This window comes from Solea senegalensis, linkage group LG14 (assembly GCF_019176455.1).
Source record: "Solea senegalensis isolate Sse05_10M linkage group LG14, IFAPA_SoseM_1, whole genome shotgun sequence".
NCBI classification, from domain to species: Eukaryota; Metazoa; Chordata; class Actinopteri; order Pleuronectiformes; family Soleidae; genus Solea; species Solea senegalensis.
Genome location: NC_058034.1, coordinates 3,825,650 through 3,848,839, shown reverse-complemented (window position 1 = coordinate 3,848,839; position 23,190 = coordinate 3,825,650). Strand labels below are relative to the sequence as shown.

General features: G+C 41.1%; 1 protein-coding gene across 1 annotated transcript in view; it reads left to right on the top strand.

Annotated features, from left to right (window-relative positions):
• The window catches only part of ncanb (neurocan b), a 141,994-nt gene that overhangs the window by 18,350 nt on the left and 100,454 nt on the right, over window positions 1–23,190 (top strand). The window contains exon 2 of the mRNA XM_044043240.1: window positions 17,580–17,662. Within this exon, the coding sequence (XP_043899175.1) occupies window positions 17,590–17,662 (73 nt within the window). The 5' untranslated portion in view covers window positions 17,580–17,589. The remainder of the gene's footprint in view (window positions 1–17,579; window positions 17,663–23,190) is intronic.

Sequence of the window (23,190 nt, the reverse complement as noted above, 5' to 3'; positions counted from 1 at the left end):
GGCTAAATAGGAGGCAATGGGCAGCAGCTGGTCAACTTGGCATTTAGAAATGAAAGGGAACAAGATAAAGCCTGGCTCGATCCATGAATAAATATAATTTGTGAACTTAATGGGAACATTTCAAGAGTGACATACGACAATGCAAACGGGGAGGTAATTAGAAAGAAATTATAGTTAACAATTTAATTTAAATTAGCAATAAAAGCTGCTGTGGAAAAAAATTAATTGTACTCCCCATTTTCTTCTCAGGAAATGAAAGTAAGTTAGTGGCATTGGTCCTAGTGGTTTCCAAACATGGTGTTATTGCAGTGTCCTGTGCATAAACCAATCATTAACTTTAAGGACATAATTGGGAAAAAAAACGGAATCAGCTGTTCTCGGAGGTCTTTTCAGCTTGTTAGTTATAAAGTTAGTTTATAGCATGTTGAGTGCTACTCCAAGTCTTCCTACCATCCATTGACCTAGAAATATCATACTTTTTATGGTGACAGAGCATGAAATATTGGTCTCCTCATCAGTCCAAAAAATGTGCTGGCCTGAATTTTGCTGTTTTGTATTCTCCTCTGTACACGCTTCTTCTGTTATAGTATGAACATGTTGACATGTATGTTAAAAGTATGATTTACAATAATTGATCTCTTTATCATTGATCTGTCTCTCTGCCTATACTGTTGTAGTGTTATGATGTGTTGGGAAAATGGCTGGAAAATATGTCCCGTTCCCATAATGCATCACCAATGCATTTTACCTTCAGCCAATCCCATCGACATTGGTTTTATTTGTTTTAATAATTTAATTAAAAAAAATAACATCCTTCATAGACTTCTTTTTTTGGAAGATACTGAATATGTGCGAAACAGCCATTATGGGGTGTCTCTGGGCTCACAGCACCGCGTCTGCGGGAGAAGTTGGGATTGAAGGGATGGGAGTCAACCGTTACTTGAACAGTTGGCTGCACTGACAAGGCAGCATTCATCAAGGCCTGATGGGTGACAGCAGGCTATATGAGAGAGGGAGAGGGAGAGAGAGACAGAGAGATAAACTAACTGGCAAATGTTTTTCAAATATTGAATCCATCAGTGCATGTGTGATATAAAAAATATAATTTTCATTTCTTTAATGGAGGTAATTACCGGCCATGTCTGTGATTGGCCTTGGTTGTTGTAATAGCAGCCATTCCTCCATGTATCCAGCCTCCATCACAATCATGCATCATGACTGTAAAGTCCCACTACAGTGGTAATACATGAGGACAGCTGAAAGCCTGTGGCTGTGTGTGGTTGCGATGAGATGTGTAATTAGCCAACGCTGCCTGACAAACTGCTGCAGGCGCAGGAGACATGAAGGGAAATGAGCCAGGAGAGAGGTCAGGATAGAGAGGGAGAGAGGGTATTGCACCCCATAAAACTCAAGGTTGATTCAGTTTTTTTGCAAGTATAATTTATGATTTATCTTCATCTCAATAACAGACATATATCTGAACTCACTCTGTTTATACACACTATTCCATTTGGGGGGATTCAATTCATTTAACATCAAGTCGTGTTCTCTGAGGGCTGTGGCAGGACTGTGGATGAATAGCAAGCATGGTACAAGGCTGCAGTTTGTATCAGCCGGTTTATTTGCATCGCCAAGTGTCCAGGTGTAAGAGGTGGAGGTTAACATCGCAGATCAGGGTAATTAATTTCTCCAATTTAGTCATTAAGTGTTGCACTGGAACCAAGAGCTGAAACCTGCAAGGTCTTCAGCAGAGTGACAAAGCGAGGGAGGGAGGGAGGAAAGGAGGGCAGAGAGGTATCGACCATGCCCAGTCAAGCGGAACATAAAACTAACAGTGAATCAAATTCAATTATGTCCACAAAATCAGTAATATTAATGTAAGAAAGCAACCGCATATACCTTCACATTACACTGAGTGTAATGTGAAGGTATATGCGGTTGCATGTATTTGTGTCATATTGTGTTGTTTGCTACTGAGGGAATTTCTGAAAGGGCCCCTGGAGTGAGACCTTCACTGGGTTTGCTTCTGCCAAGACACTCATCAGTTCTCCCACAGGGAGGGAGGACAGCAGGAAACTAGAGGGAGAGTGAAAGAGGAAAGGAAGATGGAGGTGAGAGATGGTGAGGAACGCTCAGGGCAAAGAAAGAAGAGCAACAGAGACTTAAAGACACATGAACCGGTTATAATAACTTAATGAAGGAACGTCGTGGGTATTGGTTCGTAGAATAACATCCACTATCACATAGAATTCCATTTAAACTAAGGTATGGTTGTTCCCATGCCATTAATATCTACTGTCTCCCATTGGCATATAATTACTTTAAAACATAAACACAATTTGGTTTTCCTGGCCTCAGAATAAACTTTTTATAGGTACTTTATGTAAGGGCTTTGTTTTACGGAGGCTGCCAACTTGTGCAGAATGTGCATTCCACATTTTGAAGTGGATGCTACACAAAAGAAGAAGCTCACATAAACCTAAGACTTTAAAAGCAACAAAGAAGGAGAAAGAAATTGCAGAGAGATTGAGGGAGTGGAGAGAGTTGTAAATTGTGTTTCCATCCTCTCTGGTAAGCGAAGGTCACTGTATAGTTCCCTGACACACTTTGGAAATGAAACTGATAATGGAGTCATTCTGCGGTTTCACCATTAGATTCAATCATTTCAAGAAAAAAAGATTAAAAAAGAAAGAAGATTCACAATGCACCACCAACATTTAGTGGATTCTTGTGGCCCAACCCTGTGCAAGACTGTATGGGTTTTGGTTAAGTTGTTTTTGAATAATCTTGCTGACAGACAGACAGACAGACAGACAACACTATGGAGCCCCAGACATGACAAACTACTGTGTGGCCATGAAATAAGTATAACTCTAAGTGAGACTAGGTGTATTACACGTTGTATTATCATGTACAGTAACACTGTGACATTTATGGCTCTTTTTTGATGAATATGAGGTTGAAGCTTGTTGTCTACACCACCATGATTAAAACTATGTCTTGCACGTGTTTCAACAACGTTTCGTTTTAATGTTATTGATCAACAAAGAATCGAATCCGTGAATATTTTTCTACCTTTACTTAACTTCGGTAACAATGATTCCTTGCAATGCCAGACATTTGGGAATATCTTTGTAACTCATTCCCATCCCAAGATAAAACTCAATCACAATATCTCTGTCCATCGTGCAGCTTCAGCCGTCAAGTATTTCATGTGTAATTCATGGCCACAAATGCTTCAGAAGATATTTAGATGAAGAGGAGTATGGAGAGGACACATCAAGTTTAAAGAACCAATAAGGAGGCCATCATCCAGAGAAATTGGCTCCTGGGATCTTTGTTTAAATCTTTTGTGTACATGGAGCAGATGGTCAGAGGAAACTGTCACACATTGCTGTCACATTTTCCCCCCAAAAGAGGAGAGAAAGATAGTTTTAATATCACAGGCTGCTTCTCCTCCCAAATCATATCTACTTTCTAAAAACATTCCTCTGTTTTCTGTTTGGCCTCCTTTTTCTGTTTTCCACCCCGCTTCTTCATTCTTCACCTGCTCCACTCATCTTCAAGCGTGCATTCTCGAAAGCCTCGCAACACCCGCATCTTCCTGTGTTTCAGTAATCATTGCATAGCCTGGAGGAGGTTACTCTGGCACGCCAACACACTCTTCACTCTGATATTCAAATGAGCTTTTTGCATCCCTGTTTGTCATCAGTGCAGCGGTGTGTATATGTGTGTGTGTGTGTGTGCGCGCATGTGGTGTTTAATCTCCTATTTGGAGCATCACATGGTAAAGGCATTAACGTCGGTCGGTTGAGAAATTAGAAAAGGAGCTGATTAATTCCTGGTAATAAGGAATTAAAGGACACTTCTCTCCGTCGTCTCTGTTGTGGGACCAGGATTTACCTGCGCTGTGGTTTGAGGTGGCTGCTCTCTGCTGCCACTGTCATGAATAATCACCAGCCTTCAGATGATTCATGCTGCTGCGAGCTAGTTGGTTCAAAACACTTAGCCATTACACATGACACTGAGAGCCTGATGTATGATGGGCTAATAGCCGCACACTCCTGCACCATTACGATGGACTAACAGTAACAACTATTAACCTATTATCCAACATGATTAGAAGAAAAAGTTCATAATAGAAAAGTGGCCGTGTGTTGCATAGCCGTAAAAGAATGGTTGTAATATACAGTTGTTTGTTTGTTCTTCTCTGTGGAGCCTGTGAGTGTGTTTAGGCTGTGACATGTGATTGGAAAAAGCAAGAAAGAACATTTCTGAGTGAACTGCTTTAGTCTTTCTTGCTTTAGTGTTGCTGGAATCATTAATTAGCTCTCAGTGTAAAACATGTAAAAGTCCTCTTCATCTTAAACAAGGGGAATTATAATGAATATGATGAGATTAACAGGATGGTACCACTGTTCTTCTCTGTAAAACAGGTTAATGTGCTTCCACTAGAGCAGCGGGAGAAACTAAATCACTTTACTACTTTATATTCAGTCTGGAGTGCCTTCATTTTTTTTCCAGGACTTTTCTTCTGATGGTGGATCTGGCAGAGATGAATAAGCACTTAATGGCTGGCTCTAATTTTCCCTGGTCAAGTGTTAGTATGCAGGTACTAATCTGTTTCATTACATTAACTTAGGTGATAAGACCACTTCTCATTTGTTTCCAGTACAGACCCATGTAGCTCCCAAAACTTAATATACTTCATATTATGGAGCACATATCCCATCATGCATTGGATAGGCTTTAGAGGTCTGTACAAGGACGGGCACAGAGAAAGAAATACAAATACCATATAATATATCGGAGGACATTCAGCGTTTTCATATGTGTGTTGCGGATGAAGCATTCGTAATTCGAGGCCTGTCAATTACCGATAGGAACACGATAGAGCTGAGCTGATCAAAGCGCTGCCTGATGTAGTCTGGCCTCTTTGTTCCCGTCTCAGGGGATGGGGGAAGGGTGGGTGCATCAATGCTCTACTACATCTGGATCACACTTTCACGATTTTTCATCACTTTCCACACACATACACACACTGGTTCGCATCAGGAAACAAACATAAATTGAACACACACGACTGCACGCAAACTTAAATACACAATGATGAGCTCGTATGCATCGACTCACTGATCTGAACATGAAAGTGCTTCAAAGTGTGTGAAACTGACATCACACATCCCCCCCAGAGACCTGCCAGGCCACGGAGATCACCAAACCTTTAGATTGGTTTTGAGTTTTGCCACTAATTATTTTATGCCGCTGTTTAAACTGTGTGGTGAAATCCAATTATCAGGTAGTCTGTGTAGTTTATAAGATTGTGGTGGTGAGGACTGAGAAGGCTGAGGGGGAGACAACAGGCCATAATGAGAGACACTGTCTGGGTGTGAACATGTGAGGAATTTCATTGAGGTGAAACCCTTTGAGAAGATGCTCAGAGCCAATAGCCATCTGGAATGGGCTGCACATGTGGCACCAGGGGCCCCCATGGTGCCAACAGAACCATTTATGGAAACTGTCCCCCTTTTTTATTTGTTTCTTCTTGTGTGATAAGTGGATCATCCCATGACCTCAGTTGGCTTCTCTGTTTCTGCGTCTGTTTATTTTGTGTATGGTTTATCGTTAAGATAAGATAAGATAAGATAATATACATTTATTACACACATTGGGGAAATTTACGGTTAGGATAAAAAAGTTAAAAATAACACTAGTCTACACAAATAAACTGTAAGCAAGGAAAGTTGACATCTGTAGTCCCTGGGTAGGTAACATAAAATAAAAACATGAGGTGGCAATATAGAAGCACACAGCATTATTTCCTGTTTATCTTCAACGTTTAGATCAAATACAGATAAATAATGGGCACAAAACATGATATGATATGAGTGTAGAAACAGTTTTTTTTTCAGAATGTGAGCCAAGAAGTCAAAGAAGTAGTTTGACTGTACAGACAATTATATTAACAGGCACACCGCTGTCCAAATGTGATAATAAGTGATAAAAGTCCAAATTAAGCACATTAACATGTTTATTTTAGACCAAAGTGTAAAAACTTAGAAATAGTTTGCTATAAATATAATTTTTTACCTTTTAAGCTTGAATAGCATTTTTCTCCTCATACGTATGTATGCCAGAAAACAAAGACCTCTCCGAACAAGTCAAACTATTCCTTTTAAAGAGTGCGAAGAAGCCTCTGGACATCTGTGATGTTGATTAAGAAACAAAGCAGGATGGTGTTTGAAAAGTAAAACGCTTTTGCAGCTGGCAGTTGTTTAAAATTGATCCCTCTGGTTCATAATGACACTGCAGAAACTGCCTAAAACTAAATATCAAGTGCACCTCAAATGAAAATGTCCGTCTGTGAAATGTCAATTTGTGTTGGCTGCCTCACTTTGATTTATAGAGCATGTGCTGAGTGTTGGTGGGCTACTGCATGCTTGATTTATCACTCTCTCACACACACACATGCCCTTAAAATGAGTTGTCATGTCTAGACATTGTGAGCTGTGGGGGCCCCAGCTGGTGGCCCCCTGTTTTCAGACAGATCTACGTAGGAACGGAGCCGGGAGCAGATAAATAAGTAAATAAAACTTGTCCTCGGGCAGGTCTCATCAATTCTTATTCTCCCAAATGACTGTGCCAGAGAATCGATATACCTAGAGGATCCGAGCCTGTCATGGGAATCATGCTCACTCTGAATCTGGACCTTTGGCGCTCAACAGTAAAGCTGTAAATAGCCAGGCTGCACCGTCAAACCCCTGCCAACCTCTCTCACTCTACATTGTTATATTTCTTCAATAACTCCTGCTGGTTTTTTAAGCAGAGGTGTGTTAACTCTCTCCACGGTTATTTCCGTCTCTGCATCTCTAATGGCGGTTTTCCCACAACTCACACCTTCCACAACCCTCATTTTTACACCTGAACGACGCTCTCGTGAAACTGGAAACATCTGCAGACTTTCACGATTCATTGCTATCCTCACAGTGATTATTTAATAAGTATAGAACACACTAAAGCCACATGTCTGTCACCATCAGATGCTAGCTTTATATTCATCCTCCGTTTCCCTGCAGGGTTTCTTTTCTCGGCGCTTTGAGTGTTTTATTTCTCCCTCTTTCATTGTCACACAGTTATCACAGTGCTGTTTTCACACTGTCTCCAACTCCCCACTGTCAAACTCAGGTTTTCTTCTTGCTGGCCACTGTAACTCATTTCCAATTTCTCAATTTATTCACTGTGCTCTGACGCCTCTCATCTTATCTCTGTCTCTTATCAGTTTTCAAAATGTCCTTTTCTGGAATATGTCTCTCCCCGAACTCCAATTCCTTTCTGTACCATTCACAGTGTATTCACTAACGTCACTTTTCTCCTCGTTACCGTCACTTTTGCACCGCTTAAGTCCTTCACTTATAACCCACAATTCATTCCTTCATTTGATGTATAATGGGATAAAGCCAATATGAATGATTATAATCATTCTTGATAATGTATGAATGAACAGCAGAGCAAAAAAAACCCCTTTGTCACAATCTGTCAAGCACAATTAATCTTCCATTTCTTCTAATTTGTTTCTAATGTTCAGGATGAGGAAATGGCATCATGTAAAGCATGAGGGAAAGTTTTATTTTGATAAATAGTACGTGCTGTGATAAAATCAGTATATTTATTCAGAAGTCACAGATGCCCATTTTTTTCTGAAGTGGTGGGTTTATTTAAAATGAATAAAAGGCTGCTGCTACTGCACAGGTTATTTTTAGCCATAATAACTCTGCCAATGTTGACGTGGGAAGTCATGTGAATTAGGTAAGTTTCTCTTAGTTATTCTATATCGTAAAAGTCAATCATTTAATCCAACTCAAGGCTCTTACACTGAGGGAGGAAGTAAAAGAAACATGGTGGATGACTGTCTCTGTGTAAATTAGTTATGTTAACTGTGTAGGAATGAATGGGGCGGCATCTTTGATATTGGCCCTGGTGTATCGATTATCCTATTGCACGAGGAAGGACGACGATATATCACCAAATCATGGTTCATGGTTCATGCACTTCCACCTAATCAACATATATTACTCAACTGCAAAATTCAGTGAAGTTGTTTAGTCATTAATCGACCTACAATACAACTACTTAGGGGTGGTGGTGGTGGAATCGAAATATTGTGATATTTTGCGGGGCGTTATTGATTTTCTTAGCGTACAATCTTTTAACTGATGTTACAAATAAACTTTTTGTGGATTCGCATAAAAAATAGAGTTGTGAGTATATTGCAATATACGATTTATATGAATACTCAATATCTTGGTAATATTGTGACTTAAATATCATGATAATTCTCATCATGGTGTCTCTGTTTCCTACATCTACTGTTAATTTGCTGTATTTGTTGTGCTATTGAACGTACACGTCTCCCTGTCCGAGACAATTGTGGTAAGAAAAAACACAAACATCCTTGGGCATATTTTCTGACCCTCCAGTAAATGATAATGGCTGCAGTCACAGCAGTCTGGGGATAGATGTGGCTTTGTGAGACTATGCTGAAGGTAAAAGGTCACGGTCCAGTCTGTCCGAGTCCTCGCTGGGTCAGAGGCTCCCTCTCAGGTGGTCACTGCACTCAACGAGACATCACGCCCCATGAACATGCTATAAACGCACCATCTGTCTCTCTGCACCCTGTTGGTCTGATGATTTGGTTGTGTGTGTGTGTGTGTGTGTGTGTGTGTGTATTACGTGCAGCCACTGATGCTGTGATTGTGATGAGATGCAGACTGATTTAACTGTCTATCAAAGCAGCAGACTCGTCCCACCACTGGGCTTTTGTGCCTCACTGAATACATATCTCCTAATTTTCCTCATACCATACATACCTTACTTTGTTCTCAGCCCTTCACACCCTCCATCTCCCAGACTGCCTCTTAACTTACTTGGGAAAACACAGGAGAAGATTAGATGAGTACTCTCATCGACAGACGGCTCTCATCCCTCTGGTAATTAGTCCAGTCACTTATTGTGGCTGAATGGCGTGACAAGAGAGGTTGAAGAAGGAAGGAGGAAGGAGGGGAGTTAGAGAACGTTACAGGAAGGAGTATTAAGTTGATGCGCGATATATTCCTATTAGAGGGCTTTGTGATATGACAAATTGAGCTGACATGGCTGTTATAAATGTTACCTGGGTCAATCATAAATCCTGTGTGAGCTCAGGGATAAAATGTTCATCCCACCTCCAAAGTTTTCAGTCTTATAACGAATATAATGTTTATTTATCACTCCACTCTCCACAAAAAAAATAACAATACACTGATATGGCTGCAGGAGCTCAGCTCGTGCTGGTTCTGTGGGACACTACATATAATACATTCTGCTGATCTATAGGCTGCCACAACATCTATTCTGATGGGGGATCTGGTGAAGGGTTGATAGTGTAGGTCCGCTGACCGACTCTCAGGCCTTTGCCCCGGCATGATTCAGAGTCTCTGCACCACTGACTTTGATTAACTGAGGAGTTTTTATGGCCTGCAGTCAACAGCAAGGATTTACTGAATCCTAGATGCAGAGCGAGAGACCGAGAGACAGACAGACAGGCAGACAGAAAGGAAATATAGTCGAGAGCGGAGCAGTGGAGAAAAGCAACAATGTAAAGAAGATGAATATAGTGTTAGAGAGAAGTGGGGAGGAAAAACCACGGCTGCCATCAATCAGCAATATGTTGTAATATACAGATAGCATCAACCACATACTGTAAAAATGTGTGTGTGTTTGTTATAGTGTATGTGAAAGACACTGATTAAGAATCAACCATGGCAGTAGCAATATATCTTATAGATTTGCCTATTACAAGTGTTGGTTATAGCATTATTTCATATTATTCTTTGTATCTGATTTTATGCATTTAAATGTGGTGGGGGCATAGGCCAATATTATAAGGGCGTATATTATTTCTGGTCCAAAAAACCACGCAGTCCTGAAACAAAAACTCACATTGTCCTTCGTCCACACACCCATATAATCATATGCATAGCCTGACAGTCTTTTGTCTGTGTGACACCATATTTGCCACTCTGCATCTTTAAACTCTTGTGTACACGGTGGTGAAACTATTTTTCCCTTGTTCCATTGCCCAAAGCCCCATTTAAATTCCAAGTGAATACAAGCAGGCAGCCAAGGGGACCTTGATGTGCCCAGAACAAGTTTAACATTTGCCGCCACACAAAGTGGCTTTGCAGCACTGGTAAATGAGAAGTCGCAGACATTTTAGAATTGCCCGGCCACCCTTGCTGTACGTAAAAAGCTTTTTGGCGTTACCTCATTTTTTAGGAGAATCCCTCTCTCCATTCCTTCCTCTTTGTATTTCTCTACCTTTCCCCTTCCAATTTATTTCCTTAATACAGCATCTCACCCTTTCTCCGGGTCCTTCCCCATCTTTCTGCTAAATGACCTTGTCTTTTACAGCCACGGAGAGCAAAGTAATATGTTTTTTAACGTAACAAATGAGTGATAGTTGCTTCCATCCTACTTCTAAACAGGGTGCCGGGTGTTTCTGGCTGCTGCATTGTATCAATAACCGAGACCAGTGTGGCTTCTTGCTGTAAGTAATAGGTTTCTATATAGTTGTGGGCAGCCCTGAAGCTTATTCCTGCTCTGCACCATCACGGTTTTTAGCAATGTCATCCCGGCTTTGTGTGGTAGAGTCTGATATTTTATGGTACACAGCATCTCTGTCTTTGTCTGGCTGTTTTTCCTTTTCCTCCCTTCATCAAATTGAAGAACTTAAGCAGAAAAGCAAAACAATAAACACAATAGGTCCACCACAAGAACTCACAGGGCACTATATGTGTGCATTTTTCGTACCTTTACACAGTTCAGTGAAACATTCTCAGGTGTAATTGACAGCGTTTTTCAGCTCCACAGCAGTAACACCTGAACAAGCCCAGTCTCATTCTTGCTTTTATTTTATCCTTTGTCCTTTATATCTTCCCTCTGGAGGAGGAGCTCCTCATTCATGCACAGCAGAGCTTACGCATTTATGAATTACAATTACAGACTGTTTTACATACTAACAACACATTAGTGTGTCAATAGAAAAAGTCAACAGTGGCACAGTAACTATAAAACCAAATCCTGTTCAATGAAAATGCTAATTATAGTACAACCCACTTAGAAAGAGCATTCAGGTGTGTCTTGAGTTGAGATGTTTGGACGGATATTATGCGCTAATGAGTTTATATCGTGCATGCAAACGATCTTGCGTGTGTGTGTGTGTGTGTCGCTCATAACTCGCACAAGCATCTGCCCAAGTCATCCACACTCGATTCACACACCGACTGCACAGGTGCATTTGCATTCTCATGTATAATCATTTTGTTCATCACACGTCCAGTGTTCATACTTCATTGTAATGCAGAGCTCTTTCATGTTTGTGTCCTCTCCTGCCTCTCAGAAACTCAGAAACTCTGTTGTTGTTGCCTGTGTGTGCACTATTTGTCCGCGTGTATGTGTATGTGTGTGTGGGGGGGTGTGTTTGTGAGGTCCCCATGTTCTGTTACCCCTTAAAAGTTTTTTTTTTTTTAAGGTTAAGAAAATTGGGTTTAGGTTAGAGTTAGGGTTAGGGATAGGCAATTAGTTGTGATGGTTCGGGTTAGGGGTTAAAGAATGCATTATGTCTATGAGTGTCCTCACTACAAATGCTGTGCAAACGTGTGTGTGTGTGTGAGAGAGCGTCTGGCTCTCACTGTAATTAGCCAATATGGTGGTGCTCTCATTTGAATGGCAATTTCTTCTTGTTTTGGAGCCCTGCCATCTTCCCTCACAGTGGTCCACCAGGATTCAGTCCCTTCCAAGCCTATATGTAGCCTAGCAGAGCATCAGGGTAAATCTGTTGCTGCATCAAACTGCAGTGCCTCTTATTGCATCTCTCTCTTGAATGAATATCACACAACCTCTCATGATTTTTGTAGTAGGATGTTCAGTTTGGTACGGTACACATTTTCTTTAGGAATAGCTCCAAAATAACCGGCCCCAACTGTTTCATTTTTGGTACCCATCCCTTTGGTACCAGAGTACAATGGTACGGTACAGTGCGGGTCAAGCTAAACCGGCTTCACCCACGACAATCAGCTGATTGGGCGACAGAAAAGTCACTCCCCTGCGACCGATGATTGTTCAACACTCACAGTCTTTTCTCATCCAAAGCTGTCTCATTGAGAAAAATAGAACTATTGGATGTTGTCCATTGTTGCTGTGGCGCAATCCAAGTCTTCATTCGCTGCCATTGCACCCGTACGACATCACACTACGCATCTCGCTGATGCGGCCATCGGGCACGGCCCACATCCTGCCTTCCAAGTAAAGGTACTGTTCTGAGTCGAAACGCAACCCTGACCCAGGACCTTACCGTCCCAAACCATAACGTACTGTACCAATTTCATTTATGGCCATCATATCAACCATATATTATGGTCATCATATACAGTATGGCTGGTGAATCACTGAGTGTAGTTGAGTGACTAATCTGAATTGCTTTTGACAGTGTGTTCGTTTCTATCCCAGAGCTTTGAGATGTTCTGCTGCTCCACAGGTTTCATGAGCTGGACCGTAGCCACCCACTCAGACTCTCATTTTAGGGTTTTTATACTGTAACTCGCAAGCAACAAAAGAAACCAACCTGAGGATGATGCATGCTCTGAGGTTCTATATGAGGTGCAAACAGCATACCGGCCCCATTTGTGCAGAAAATCTGAAGCACTAAAGCCATTTACGTATGACACAGTGTGACAGGTTGCTTACTCAAGCCTTGTAATATACTCCAGGAAGGAAAACTGTCTTCTGTCACTTGAGGGTGGCCTCATTTTTCACTCAAAGGGACTTAGAGGAGTTGATGGGACTCACACCGCCTGTGAAACCTGCACCAGTGTGTGTGTGTGTGTGTTTGTACGTGTGTGTCTCTCTGTGTGTGTTCAGGAACAACAGCAGTGTGGGATCATGGAGTGACAGACAGGCAGCCTGAGTGATTAATGAGGCCTCTTAATAATGCATCATGGCGACGGAAGAGTGACATAACATATTGAGAAAAGTAAAGAAAATAAAGGTAAAGGGAGAATAAATGTACAAATTGTGAGCTTGGGATGCAGATGGTGGCAGACATAGAGTGGCAGCTAAATTTATTCAAATATCGAAGTACAGAATAAGATTAAAGGTGACATGGAACAACAGATGGGGCTATCGGGCTTCATGGAAGGTTGAGGTTGGCCTTGTAAAAGGTCTTTGACAGGGACAGAAAACTAAGTTGCAACCCCTTCCCTCTGTATTTTCTTCCATGTGTCTCCCTCTTCATCTGGCTGTCTGGCTATAACGGTCTAACCCCATGTCTCCTGGTCTATCTGTTATATTCACAGTATCTGTGACAGGTTGGTAGGGAACAGTGCGCTTGCCTGACACGCTGAGATTTTGCACAGTATTTTTTCCCAGCAGGAAATTTGGGTGTTACAAAAATAAATAGATTTCTTAAGATTAGGCTACTTGTATTGTCAGCATGGAAGCTAATACTCCTCGAAGTGCTTTACACTACAGTTTTACCATTCATGCATTCACAACCATTACCACACATTCATACAACATTTATATTACATAGACACACTGCAATGGTTATGTACCTGCTGCCATTAGCCGTTTGGGATCAAGTGTCGTACCCAGTGATACATCAGCGTGTAAACCAAGCAGCAAAGAGCCAGGGATCAAATCCCAACCTCCTGGCTGGAGGACAACTCACTCAGCTACCAAGAACCCAGAGCTGTCACAATACTGACTCTTGTTCTTATTACTTCCCCACTGCCCTAGTTCAGCAGGTAGAAAATATCCAGACCTTGACAGGCCTGCAATACCTCGTCTTTAGGTCTTTGTGGCCGTAATTGAGAAGACATCAGTTCATAATCGTGAGTTAAACACTCTATTATAATAAAAACCCCGTTAAGCCTGTATCTATACAGCCTTTTAACCTCTGAGGGAGTTGGATAAGCTGTAACTGGGCGAGGGGCAGGGTACTCGGGACAGTTCTATCACAGCACTAACAAACAGAGACAAACAACCATTCACTCTCACATACTCAGTCAATTTAGAGTCTCCAACAAAACCCCAAACTGCATGTTTTTTTGGATCGTGGGATGGAGCTGGAGTACCCAGAAAAAAACCCATGTGAAAAGAAGGAGAACGCACCGCTGCATGCTAACCACCACAACAACACTCTGCCCACTGTAAACAAGCAACAGAACATCTCAACCGGCATCAACATCCATCAAACTGTGGATGTGTCTGAAGGTCAGGTCTGAGTCAAGTTAACTGAATTTGAGTGCGGCTGGGGCAATAAAGAGAAAAGATGATGCATCACAAATGAAAGACGAGGAAATGAGGCCAGAGATCTAGTAACACAGAGGTCAAAGCTCTGCAATGCTCTAAAGAGGATACGCTTTTCACCTGTTGCACTGTTCAGTTAGTCTGGAATCTGAGCTTCAATAGACGCCACAGTGCAAAATGAATCAATGGTGATGTACGTGCACCCGGGAGAGGCGGGTGATGTGGAGTATGTAGCAGCACAAGCATAGTAAACATACGTGCCTCTAACCCGAAAGCAGGAAACCTTCATAAAAATATGACTCAGTATTTCACTTCATGAAAATAGTGAATTTTTATACTGTGTAATAAAGATAAGCCAAAGCACTTGTCAGGAAGGGTTTATATGCATCAAATCAGTGATTTATACATCCATGTAACTTTCTGGGGTGATTGTAGTTGTGCATCTCCCAACTAATCATGGCTGTCCAAGTAGGAAGGGGGATGTGAATCAAAGTAGTCATGTTTAATCCTCATTTTCATCATCTACAAAGCAACAAATTAAAAGGGGTTGCGTTGCCGATAATGATACACCGATAGCACTTTTTACTGACTGAGTACAAATACTCAGTATCCTTGCCGATACTGAGTATTTAATATTACAATTACAGCAAAACATTAACACCACTTTAGGAAGAATTGCTCATTAGCAGTGTCTACTGTGACTCTCATGATGAACACTGAACGTATTCATCTCTCACAGACCTTTTTAAATCAACTTCCATTCAGCCATGGCTCAGCAGAGATGACTTGGTGTGAGGTCAGTGTTTTTGACCTTGGCTGCATTTTTTTTGATTGAAAGTGACCAGTGCTCTTGTAACTGACCCTTGCTTTTTGTGTCCAGCATCTCGACTACCAGCCGCTAAATTCTCCTCCTCCTCTCCCCCCAAACGACTCCCCTGCCCTCAGGCTCTGCTCAGCCCGCCATGTCTCTGGAGATACCATATTCATTATTTACACTCAGGGTTTCTCGAGACCCACGGCACTCGCTGACTTACCTCATTTGGTCTCTATCCCATGTATCAAATAGTCAAATATAGAAGAATAAATGCACATATTTATTTCAGGGCACACATTCATACCCAAGTGTGAGGAAATTAATTCAGCCTTGTTCAACTCTGTCTCCATTTCTTGTTTCCTCTCTTGCTCCAGGCGACTATGAGCGCAGCTGCACAGATAAATCTGAAAGGATGTGAAAACATTTTGGCAAAGACAACATTTCAGATTCAGATACTAGCATCACAATCTATTTACTATTCTCCGCATCAAAACAAACATATCACTTGGTTGGGAGAAAAAAATGACCCACTGTGGGTAAGACAACAAGATTATCCACTGCCTTCAAAAAGTGTTCTGATTTTTTTCCGAAATTAAACATGTGCAAATATATTATAGATGGAAAAATCCAACCTGGCTGTCAAATAGATATTTTTGAGTATTTAATATGACACTATGATATATTTTGTTCAGCTGGTTTTTCAGCAGGGCAAACTGAGATTGAGAACATTCTCGACTTAGATTTTGCTCCTGTGCTTTTGTTATGGCTGTTTCTATATTGCAGAGGTTGCATCATCAGCTGAGCATCTTCTACCTGAGGTTTTGTAAACCATTCTCTTTGGTGTGACATCAACTGTAGTGTGTAACTTTTAAATAAAAACAAAAGTCTGTCCGGCAAACAGATGTCAGATCATCTTAACGACTCTCTCTTGTATCTAAACAACGTTTAAATCAAAAATTCTCGAGATATTCCAGTGCTGCACACAGGAAGTGATTGGTTTGACTGTATGTTAAGTGAGACAGCAACTGTGTGTGCTTAAAGTGACATGGCTGCAAACAGGTTGAAGTAAAAACTGGACTGAAACAATTATTTGATTGTTAATTGATTTTTAAATTAATTTTCAACTATTTTGATAATTGATTAATCGGTTTGGGTGTTTTTATAAAGAATTTAAACAAGTTTTTCAGCCTCTTAAATGCGCATATTTTCTGGATTATTTGCTCCATATAACAAATAAATCATTGTGGTTTATGGACCAAACAAAACATTTGAGAACGTCATCATTTTCATGTTTGCAGCCCTAATCCTACAAACAGAGGTGTAGTCTACGTGATAAGCAGGTATATGCTGTATGTACTACTAAGGGCCAGATTGATGCGTATCAGCACAGTTCATTGACAGAAATTGCAAATAAAGGCTGAGGGCATTGGTAATTTTCACTATAAACTGTGTTAAATATATTAAAATGAATCATGTGTGCTCTGTGTTTTGGAGGTAGTTGTGCTGGTAGTTGCGTGTGCGTATCTTTTCCACATGAGTGGGGTAGAGTGGGCTGAACTCGCCACGCTAACATTATCCCTACTGTCTAACATTTAGCAGATATTACTGTAACTGCTTGGGCTTACTGTATGTGTTGTTTGCCGCAGCAGGGGATGTTGTACTCAAGGTCTGTGAATGTAGAGCAGCACATTCAGACACTCCTTACTTTTTATGATGTTCACTGTATTTTTCTTCAGCGATCGCATCTCGGTTGGCAGGTTTTCAGATGACATTAGCTGTGTGTGTGTTTGTTTGTGCCCGTGCATGTGCACTGCTTGCATATTCTCAGTGTTTAGCACCAGTGGCTATATATTAGTGTAGATTTCAACCCAGGAGCTTTAGGAGAGCATGAGTATAAAGTGAGCATCTGTGTTTTTAAACACCCTGGGAAAGTTGCCATTTTAATGGTCTGTCTATTTTTTTTTCCCCCTGCCTATTCCCAAAATGGAGCAGGTTTATCTACCCTGTAAACTGCAAGAGTAATAAACTGGTAACGGCAATATTTTAACAAAAGCCTTTAGATTTCATTGTGAAGTCAAAAGAAAATGCCACATTTCTTTTCTACACTTAAAAAAAGATTACACATGATGGCTATATTATGTTTATTTGTACTGCACTTACAAACACTTAATCACAGCCCCAAAGGGCCCTCAGAGGACTTCATCATACCCGACACTCATTTTTAAACAGTAAATTAGTGTGAGGACTGAACTGAACAAAATGAAAAGGAATTACTGCTTATGATTCACCCGTCGACAGTGTGTATTAGAAAAACCTCACAAGGCGAATGCTGATTTGTTGTTGATTTCAGTTTCCTTTGTTTACTCACTCACTCTCCCTCCCTCCCTCCCCCCATCCCTCTCTTCATCTCTGTCTCCAGGTGCAGCAGGATGCGTGGCGAACTGCCTGTGTGTGGACTGCAGCCCCTGCTGGCCTTCCTTCTGCTTCAAACCACAGTCTGCGGTGAGTGCTCATTAAACTGGAGATGCTCCCTGTCACCTGAGTTCCAGTGTAAACTTCAGATAATTATACCAAAATGTTTCAGAAATGCCCTCTAATGTTACTTCTACGACTCTAATAATCGCCACGGCCGCTCATGGGGATACGATTTGAAATCTGGACATTTGCAACTTGTACTATAGAGCCCCTCAAGTGGACCCATCCATGTGAAGCTCTGCAGATCACAATATTATACACTAGCTTTGGTCAGCTTTGGTCTGCATGATTGAGAAAGACAGTGACATTCTTTGACCATGTAGGATTTGTCCTGCCCGATCACTGTCGCCTGGCAACAGAGCCGTAGCTGCACTAAGGGCACGCAACGCAACACAAATGAAGGCCCCCAGTGTGTTTGTTTTTTTACTCATTCATTGTGACAAAGCCTATTAGGGCGAAACAATTTATCGTTTCTAATCAAAGTAACAATTACAAACAAATTACAAAAGCTGTGATTTCATTGTTTTGTGTGTCTTTTCAAAATGTTAGAAACAATTCATATCTTCTTCTCCATTTTGTTTTGAATCTGTAACACAGTCAGTCAATATTGAACTGAATTTATCTTTATCTATTTGAACTTTATTAATTAAATCACAATATAAATCATTCAAACCTTAAAAAAAAAAAAAAACAGAACGGTTTGCCACTGGCACACAATCAAAATCTCCAATCAATCCTATTCACTGCACTGAGAGACAAACTGCTTTCAAATGCAGCCTCTGTGCGAGGTGGATCCTGGACTGGGACACAGTGAAGCTTGGTGCTGCATAGGTCAGCGCAATAAATGATTAATAACCAAATATTTTCTGATTCATTTCCTGCTGATTATCTTCAAAATCAATCACTTGGATCCTCCAACAAACACAAGTTTCACACTCAAAAATGTTTCATTACAAATCTTTGGGTGCAGTTCAATCAAAGCAGACTGACTGTGGCTTGCTAGCATTATGCTCCTTTAAATGTTGCTGAAGTGTAAAAAACTAGTGGGAAAACAAACCAGAAATGTTTCAAATTCATTAACCAACAATGTTCTTCTCTGTGGTGCTCGGGTCTTTCATGTATGAAAGACCAGCAGTGCTCTGTTGTGTTGTGGAAGAGCCCATTCCTTTATGTTAGACTTGGTCACACTGACCCAATAGTGCACACACCTCGAACATGTGAAAGACCTTCATTGCTTACTCCTCTCGTTCGTGGCTCAGCAGCACTTTCCAGAGAAGGTGAAAAAAGAAAAGTGTGGTAAAGATGAGATAACTCAAAGCATTTAGCACGGCAAGGCTCAAATTCATCCATTCAGCCATTTCTGAAATAGCAAAGTTTTTAATATTTCGTTAACTCTCTCAGATGTTTATTTCTGCTACTCCTGAGCTCATTAAAATTTGCTTTGAGTTGGCTGAAAAGCTAGAGTTTAGGATCTTAATCCTCTCACTGTGCGCCAGCAAATTATACAAACTCTGAAGACTGTTGACATTTTGCATTCGTGTGCTTACCTTATTTTACAGACTTGCATTTGCTGAGAGAATGAGAAAGATGCTGATGGAGACCGTTATACCTTTACTTGATATTATGTTTGGTTTGGTTGCTCCACATGCTCCCTCACTATCTCTTTTGAAGGTTATCCTTGTGTATACCACAGTGCTACAGGGACGAGAACACAACACAATGATTCAGACCTGTCAGTCCACCTTCGCTTTGACTCGCTGTGCATCTGCATGCTTTTCTGCAAACATAGGACAGACTGAACACCCCCTCATTGCTCTCTGATGTTTTCCTGATGGTCTACTTCTCTCTGCGTTGTATTGTTTCTGGCATCAGCGAAGGCAAACGAAAATCCTCAGACCTGGCACTGGGGCCTTTTTTGTGACTCGGGGCACACTTCTGCAGTCAGAGATGATGGAAATGCAGCCAACTTCTCTGTCTGTGTCTGCGTGGGTATGTTTGTGAAGAAACCTTCAGGTTACATCTGCCAGGTGGTTTATGCAGCCAATTTGCACAGCATTGAGACCCTACACACACACACACATACAGAAGTGTATGTGTTACAAATACTCCTTGCTACTCTGCTCTGGAGGAGTTAAGTTTTTGAGGGCATTAACGTCCACTCTTTTCATTTTCTTTCTCTCCAATGTGGCATCTTCTACTTTTGAAAGAGTCAGTTGAGAAGCGTACGGGCAGAGTTGGCACCACAGCTCACCCCGTGACACCTAACTTGACAGGAGAGGGTGAAAATGCGGCGCTGGAGGAGGCATTAAGCTGAGCATTCCTGCACTTTTGTGCATGCACTTCTGTGTGTAGTTATGAATTTAAAATGTTGGCTGCATGCCACACAAGATAAATATATCGTAATGCTTCAGAAGGTGCAGAAAAATTAGTCAGGGCAGCAGCAGGGAGTTCCTGTGAAGTCTGACGTGGCCTGGTTTGGAGTCAGAAGGAGAGTGTAGGAGGACACCCTTGTCAGGAAAGGTTTGAGGGGCGGTTAGAGCATACAATAAATGATTGAGGAATTGAAACATTTAGGACAGGATGGTAACAAGGAAGGAGTGTAAGAGGCTAAGTCACTTAAGTACTTGTAATGAGGTACTTGAAAAATTGACATCCCAGAGGCCATAATAATAACCATCTCCTTTACAGTCATCCATGCACTGCAGGTAAAAACGGCAGGTACATTTTTTTCATCCCGTCACTTTTTTCCCTCCTTCAAGTGAATTTCATCCCTCATTTACATAAGGTTAAAAAAAAGTAATTGAATCCTGTTTTCACACCACCAGTCAATCCTGCATCACCTTGGATCCCGCGCATGCCTTTACAAAAACCATCCTCTCACATCACACTGAAAATGATGCAAAGCCAAACTTTGCATGGCTTTGGGCCACATTCAGTGGATCTCGGCTGTAATTACGCGGACAGACAGAACTTCAAGTGAACTGAAGAGGTGATGTGATTGCATACGCAGTTAATGGAAAGACGTGATTAGATGCAAATTCACCCAGGGCCGTGCAAATTGATTTAACAAACCAATGCGAGTTAAAAATGCATCACAAGATGTGCACACATGTCCCACGGCTTTGTGAGGAGGCTTCACAAATGTACACAGGGAAGGGGAGATTCTGGATTCTGAGTAGTCAGCGACTGAGCCAATAAAAAGAACATAAGTGAGTAAACATAGTAACAACACAGTCAATGAATCTATTGATAGACTTCTGCACAGTTAATATAGTGCATTGATGGTTTGGTGCCACCAAAACTGGCCTATGGTCACAGTTGTGGCTGTGTGAAGCGTGTCCATGGTTACTTTTGCAAAGCTATTGTAATATTCCGACTGTCATGAATCAGGCACGCAGATCCATGTGTGTCTGCTTTATCACAAACACTCTTCAAGAGTCAAGCACTTTATGCTCATTGTGTAGCACAAGGAAATTGCTTTTGCGAGTGCCCCCGAGGCACATTTAAAATCCCAAATGCTGAAAAAACAAGAAATGAGAATGCTAATTTAAAAGCAGAGTTCAAATTGCTAACAATACAATAAATAAATACATAAATAAGCAGTGAAAAGAGAATAATCAGAGAATATGCCATTTAGTGTTCAAGTAACCAGATGGGATTATTATTGCACAGATTTCACATAATACTTGCAAACAATATATTGCACATTAGTAATATGATGAGTGAGAGGTTAGCGGGTTTAAGGTAGTTGGGGAAAAAGGCACATTTTTGTGTCTTTTCTCCTCAGTAAATACTCTGGTCCTTCCATTTAGGTCTGGTCTAGGACCCTTTTCTGACTGGCACCCTTTCACAGGATATGATGCAACTTTAACACGATTATTTGGAGGCTACACTCCCTCATCTCTTCACCACAACCCTGTTCTCAATCACTGTTTATAGAAATAAGCAACCAGATATCAGTGATTCAGTAGTATTTATAAGGCACAACATTCATCGTTGCATTGTCATCAGTCTATAAATATGAAATATAAATGAGAAAGAAATGTTTACATACCTTGCATTTAGCCCGTTCATTAAGTACGTTTTGATTTGATGCTTTGAAAATACAATTAAAGTGAAATGAAATTAAGTGAATGAAGTCGAAGTGATGAGAAGTTTATCTTCTCTCCGGAGATTTGTTGTTGTTGTAAAACAAGGAATATTTTTAATGGACAAAATTCAAACCGAAAAATAAAAATGAAGAGTGTGATAAAATGTAGTAGATTTGACTGCTGGATTAGTGGAGAAAATTCAATATGTAGCCACAGTGAGTGAGACACAGACAAAATATGATGGGAAGAAAAAAAGAGAATAACAGAGAACATCTGAGGAGGAGTGCAGGCACGGAAGGAAAGAAGAAAGAAAGGGAGAAGCAGGTGGGATTGGCAGGAACAGTTTTGGGTAGAGGTTTGCATGTCAGAGATAATCAGCATGGAGACAATTGCCAAACTCTGCATGATGTTTGCCTAACAGACCTGCTGTGTTTAGACGGCAACTTCACACAGGAGAGTATTGGTGTGTGTTGTCACTTGTGTCTGTCTCTCTCTGTGAGCGTGTGTGTTTTCAAACTCTTCCCCGATCAGAAGTTCCTTACCGTTTATTGCGTCTGGGCCTCTGTTGCCATAGTTGTTGTTTTGGTGGCTTAAGTTTAAGGGATTAGGCAAATTGGACACTGTAGGTGTGAGTGTGGGAGTGAATGTGGCCCTGTGATGGAGTGGTGACCTGCCCTTTTGCCCTATGACAGCTGGGATTGGCACCAGTGAGCGAGTGAGTGAGTTTGTTGTAATCCATAGACTTTACAAAACATATATATATCTAATCTCTGGTTCCAGGAAGTGGAGCCAGTGTAGAAGTATCTGAAACCGATATTTACTTGAATTACTATCAAAGGGTGACAGTTGCTGGCAAAAAAAAGCAGTTTAATTTGTATGCAATTCTAAGAAAAGCTATCCACCTTCTCAGGTCTGTGAAGGTTCTCAGTCATCTATGTCAAAGTCATCGTCAGGATACATTGACGATGTTTCACCTCTCATCCAAGAGGCTTTCTCATTTCTGACTAACTGGTGTACAAATCCAGGCGTTCTGAATATCTACCGAGAGTGGTTTTATGTCATGAAATGCCGGTCATGAGTGTGTATACACAAAAGAACAAGTTTAGGTGTCATCCAGCAGGGTGTTACAGGAGAAAATAGGATTATGATGTCATAGTCCTACCTCTGTCTTGCTCACCATCTTGTCATCACCTTCTTCATGTGTATAGAGTTTGTACAGAGCGCCACATACAGGTCTGACATATATTATACAGTGTTTATAGTCGTTTTGGGAGGTTTCGCGTGTATGCAATCAATTTTTGAAACAATGCTGTGTTTACGGTAAAACATTGAAAAACCCCAGTTTCAGTTTGTTAGTTTACCCTGAGGCAAAGTGTGAAAGAGGGTTGTTAGGGTTGCCTGCGAGACTTAGTTTGCGAGTGTTGATCCTTTCTGGATTTGAGTTCAGGACAACATTGTAGGTGG